Here is a 6,000-nt window from a genome sequence, read left to right as displayed (position 1 = left end):
TGTAACCGTTCTAAGAAGCCTTTTCTATCCAGTCAAGATACAAAGTAAATATCCTTATCCATCTAATTGATGCATTCAAGGTACGACATGGTCTTTTAGAAAGCACACCTTAATGTGGATTTTTTTATTTATCTCATGAACTTAATGTAGATTTGAAACTAACTATGCAGAACTCTAGTTTAACCAAGAAATTATCAAATTTATCACATATTAACCATAGCAGCTGTTTCTCTTCCAAAGTTTTAGTCCACTCTAATTACGTTATATGTAAAATATAGAAAATAGTAATTCCAGAGATTGTTTCACAATGGAACCGCTCCTATATGTTGTACCAAAAGTCACAGAATTTGGTAAAATAAAGCAGCACTAGATACTTAGAAAATAATGTTTATTTATTATAACTATTTATATCCAAATACATCTGTACAATTGACCTTCGTTGATGAGGTGAGATCGGAACTAGAAGTAGACAGTCAGATTGAGCTGGTCGTTTCTGACTTCAGCAGCCAGTGGTGTCACACTCACATCTGGATCTAGCTCCGTCTGAAATAGAAACATGATTTAGAAATTGTTGTGTTCAAAATTTTAAATAAATTACTAATCCTGATAACAATATGAATATGATAATTTAGGTGGATGTATGAAAATAATTATGTAAGTAAGAAAACGTGAATTTTTTCCAACATGCAAAACTACTGAACCAATATTGAGTTTAACTTTGTATAGCCATAGTTTAAACACTTACTTAACATAATATAGACCTATTTAAATTTCAAAATTACTATAAGAGTTCACTCAACATGTATTTAAATATACTATTTAAATGCACAGACAATAATACATAATGATAAGAGACGGTAAAACATCTCTTTATAAAGAAAATCTTGAAAGGAGTTTTATGTATCCTCTCTATGCATTCTTTAATTAATTATTATTGATACAGGGATTACCAAGACAAGTAAACTAGAGATATTATTTGACATATAATTTTAAATGCATATTTTATATTCCCTGGAGCTGGCATGGAGATTGAATTATCTTATTGGAACTCAAGACATTATTTCATTCCCCTACTTCAGGGCTCAAACACACTTTCCTTTCAAATTAATACCATTTATCCAAAAATGGATTCGGAGATGAGAATATCTTCCAATGACCACTACTATCACAGGATATTATATCTGTGATAGTAGTTGAATCAACATTGAGTACAGCAAAGATGATTTGGAGGTCCAGATCCCTATGAATGTCCAGAAGCGGCACATCACTAACAGCATATGATAAGATATTCTGATAATAAGGTGGATTAAAAAGGTCTAGTCTATTGCAGAGTATGATTCTTTGTGATTGTGGGGCTTCCTTAGTGTTATAGGCTGCTGCTAGCCTGGACATGAGGGAAGGCTGTCCCTCGCCAGTTTTGACTGGAACAGAGTGGAACTGGAACCCAAACTAAGCTATTGGGTGATATGAGAAGAGTCCACTCATTGATTGCCTCATGAGGAACAACTCATTAAAAACATGTAGTGGTGTACCTTTATCCCAGTTTTAGAGGTTATGTCAGCCAAGATGCAAAGACTGTATCATTTTGTGTTACTTGACTAATGCTCTATTAAAAAGCATATTTTTTTAAAGCATGCTAAATGCTCTTTACTAAAATATTTTTATAGAAATTAATTATACTACAATTTTCTATTACCATAAGTTTTTAGATGCATATAAAGGATTAAATAAAAAATTCAACAGTTAATAATCTGTTAAAAAGGGTATGAATGACTTAGATGCGTACATTTTTATTGGTATTTATAATGGGATAGAAATAATAAATATGCAACCTAAATTATTGAAATGGTTTAAAAAAATTAATTTAAATAAATTTTAAAATAAAAAATGTATAAAATTATAAACTGAAGAATTAAAGATTCCATGAGGATTAAGTTTCTAGGTTAAAAATCAAGTTATTCTCCCATTAACATTGAATCTCTAAGTTATTCTCCCATTAACATTGAATCTCTTAAAATTAAGGCAATACAGCTATATAGAGAGTGTTGTCAAGAATCCTCTAATGGTCTCGTCAGAACTTGATTTTCGAAATGTCTGCTATGTAACCTCTGGGGCTCATATAGACCATTTATAACATTGTGAAAAAAAACTTAAGAAAGCTTTCTTTGTAATGTTACTATTTATTTTATATTATGTACAACTGTTTTATTATTTCTTCTAGAATTTTAGAATTTCAGAGATGAGACTACCACGGGCCATTCCTAGAGTAAATATTTATACACATATGAACTTACTTTTTAGACTACTCCAAAAGCTACGTTTTAGATTCAGAAAGAGAACTGAAATAGATATTTTCACAAAAATCCCATTTGTAAAAAATTTACCACTTTAATATTTTTTCCTATATTTCATTAGTAAAGAAATGTTAATAATTTAGCTGTAAAAAATTAAGGAGCTCCTTTTTTCTGACCAATTTTATTCTGAGACAAATAATGATACAATGTCTTAATATATGTAACAACAAATTATATGGCACACCTTATTGTTTCTGTGGCCCGAGTCACTCTCGTCATCCCAGCTGAGTTTCTTGACACGGCGGGGGATGGAGCCTGCAGGCCACGTTATCTTGTGGTTGCTGTGCGGACTTGGGGACCGTGATGAGGTTTGGGGGGGAACAGTGGGGGGAGCAGGGGCTACCTTCTGCTTGTTGGCACTATGAGCAGCCACCTGGTGGTTGGAGACACGCTTTGGTCCGGCATGGCTTAATCTTGTGTTGGTATTTCTTGACATAATACCTGTACAATTTAAATATTACTTATTAATATTTATTCCTGCACATTTTCAGCTACACAACTGGAAAACTGTGAGACAGATGAGGAAAATAGTAAAAATTACTAGATAATAGTAAACCGGTACTCTTTATATAAGACATTTTACTTTATTAATAACTCCATCCTTAGACACAATCAGACTGCTCAAGTAATTAAATATTGTGAAGAGATCACACTCCAAAGTCATTAGATTGACCAATAATAATTAGTGAAGATACCAGTACAATAACATCCTAGACGCTGGATATGACTCGAGGAGTATTCCAAGGCTCTGTTATAGGTCCTGTTCTATTTATATTGTTTACACATAACCAGCATAACATCATTGAGTCATAAGATTATTCAGTCATGGATACTGATGACACTATTGTGTCTGACAATTCATTTTTGCTCTTTGAATTCAATACATGCATCTGAATTAATATGACATATCAATACTGAATAGAAACAATCTTGTATTTAATGAATAAAAAACAACACACCATATTTGGAAGGAATAAAAACCTAGTCACAACCTCAGTTTACACCCAAATTGTCCATTAGACTAACATTGGGCGATCTACTAGGTGGTATGTTTTACATTCTCAGTACTCCAGAAGCCACCATCATGCACTACTTGAAAGTAGAGTAAGATACAGGATAATACTTTGAGGAGCATGCTCAAATAACAATATCCAGCGTGATATTTTTCTACATGAACAGTGAGAATGATTGCCAAACGCTTGCAATTACCAATAGTAAATGTATAATAGAATTTGAATTTTAACACATTCACTGCTGCAGACATACATGTGACTTTACACGCTCTACCCATGTGTCACTCTAACCCTAAGTAGCTAATGTAAAACGAAGTAAAATATTATTAATCATAATAATTGTCCTCCATACTCTGGAGAAAAGGCATTTAAAATCTGAACTTCTCAAAGCACTCCAAATTCATAGCTTCGTGCAAAATATTTTTAGTAGTAGGTGAATGAAGGAATATGTTATTCATATATAATGGAAAGAGGTAGTAGATACCAAATGTCAGAATATTTCCAAAGTTCTGATATTTTAAAACATATAACACTAAATGCTAAATAATAACAGATTGAGATATACATAAAATTCATTATTCAGCAGTGGTGTAACTAGGACTCCGCTTTGGGGGGATGACTCTGTGGTATAGACTGCTCCAAAGGAGAGGAAGAGTATGGAATAAATTGCATAAATAAATAAATTAGATATGACTAATTCTTAATAAACCATTTAGGTGCTGTATTTCAAACAAATTGGATTGCTGTTATAAGTATCTTTTTTAGGGACTTTTGGTGAGGTTCTATACCTCTCATTCCTCCTCGTAGTTACGCCACTGTAAATCAATATATGCCTGATATAAAGTTTCAGTGTATAGTGATAATGAGTTCTCCAGACACCAATAACATTCTTGTTGTATATGTAAATAAAGAAGTAAAATTAGTGTCTTATATTTTGTTCTAGTTATTATTGTTTGGTTCTATCTGTGTTTATTGTTGTAAAAGTAAATAAGGGTGAATGCAATATACAATATTTTATTTTAAAACGTACATTGGTTGGAAAAAAATGTCAGATAAACTAGAACAGAAAAATTAAAGATCAGTAAGTATTCAGCTGCAATAATATAATTCACAGTTACATCTCTCTTTGCTTTTTTAAATTGTAACAACTTGTTTATGTTATTTATGTGTTGTTAAAGATTTTAGAACACATCAAGAATTTAAAGGATCATAGCAAAATTGTGTGATAGTTTGAATTAAAATCAAATTATTTGAAATGTTATGAGCAAAAACTTGTATAAAAGTAATTAATTGTTTCTATTAATAAAATTACATTCTTTAAGACTTTATGCTTATAACTACTAATATATAGGGTTACAATTATAGGTTTCCTGACAATAATAGGTCTTAGAGAACATGCAAGTGATACACTGTTCAGTCAAGAACATGTTACAAATAAAGTAGGTATTTTGTTTTAATGGATATAAATTTCCATATGAAACAGAGGATGAATTTGAGATTTATGGTTATTAAGATAGTTGTTAAGATTTTTGAATGCTGTTAAATTTTATTTAAATTCTATAAATATTTATTTTTGAATGCTGCTAAATTTTATTTAAATGCTACTACAGTTCATTTTAGAACAAAATATAATTTTAATAATGCACAATCATTTTAATTAGTTTTAAAAGTAATGCAAATACTATTAATTTTAAACTTCTAATATTCAGGTGCATACTCTATAATAATACTGAGTAAAACAATTAATGTTAGTTTTGAAAATTATGCTATGTTAGTAGAAAATTAAATAATTGTTTGAAACCCACTTTTGACTGTGGCTGTGTACTGTGATGAGATTGGTGGAAGTGTGGTTTCGATGATGTTTGGCGTTGGATTAAAAACTGGATTTTCCACCTTATTCCCATTCAGTAAGTTACCATTTTCTGTTGTCTGGTTGTTGGCATTGGGTGGCAGCTTTTCTGGCTCAATTGGGCTGACTGTTTTACCATCCTTGCTGTTTTTTGGCTGTTTACTGGAACACAAATAATTTATGAATTAATTTAAAACTTTACAATTTAATAATATAAAATAGTAATTTTATTTAACCAAAACCACTGGATTTTTTTACTTAATTCAAATAGTTCATAGTTATTGTGTCCAAAGACATATCCAGAGGGCATTTTGGGAGTTGTAACCGACTCTCCTCCTCAACTGATACAAATTATAAAGATCCTAACATGTGTTAAACTGAAGAGATATGAGGGTGGTTTGATAAGTCTGGTAAATTTGTATGAAAAAGTGGGAAATTTTGAGAACCTGCACTGTTTTTGGTAAGTCTGATATTTCCACGGATATTACAGCAAGTTTCGAACGGCAGCTGTTAGTTGATTGTTGACCGCCAGCTGAAGTGGTAACTGCGTAGTTAGTTCCTTAGGATGGAGAAAAATGAATTTTGTGCGGTCATTAAACATTTTTATTTGAAAGGTAGAACAGCTAAACAGATCAAATCCGAGTTGGATCGAAACATGTGGATTCTCCACCAACATTGAAGACTATTTACTTTTGGATCAATGAGCTTAAATGTGATCAGAGAAGCATAAAAGATGAAGCACGCTTTGGTAAACCCATTGAAGTCACCATATAGGAAACCATCA

The 6,000-nt window shown here is 31.5% G+C and overlaps 1 protein-coding gene across 1 annotated transcript in view; it reads right to left on the bottom strand.

Annotated features, from left to right (window-relative positions):
- Window positions 1–371: 371 nt before the first annotated feature.
- Window positions 372–6,000, bottom strand: part of LOC124359307 (protein dachsous-like) — a 125,793-nt gene continuing 120,164 nt past the window's right edge. The window contains exons 17-19 of the mRNA XM_046811936.1: window positions 5,173–5,378; window positions 2,539–2,795; window positions 372–543 (exon numbers count right to left, since the gene is read on the bottom strand). Coding sequence (XP_046667892.1) covers window positions 460–543; window positions 2,539–2,795; window positions 5,173–5,378 — 547 coding nt within the window. The 3' untranslated portion in view covers window positions 372–459. The remainder of the gene's footprint in view (window positions 544–2,538; window positions 2,796–5,172; window positions 5,379–6,000) is intronic.

Source organism: Homalodisca vitripennis, chromosome 4 (genome assembly GCF_021130785.1).
Source record: "Homalodisca vitripennis isolate AUS2020 chromosome 4, UT_GWSS_2.1, whole genome shotgun sequence".
NCBI lineage: Eukaryota > Metazoa > Arthropoda > Insecta > Hemiptera > Cicadellidae > Homalodisca > Homalodisca vitripennis.
This window is presented reverse-complemented; position numbering and strand designations above follow the sequence as displayed.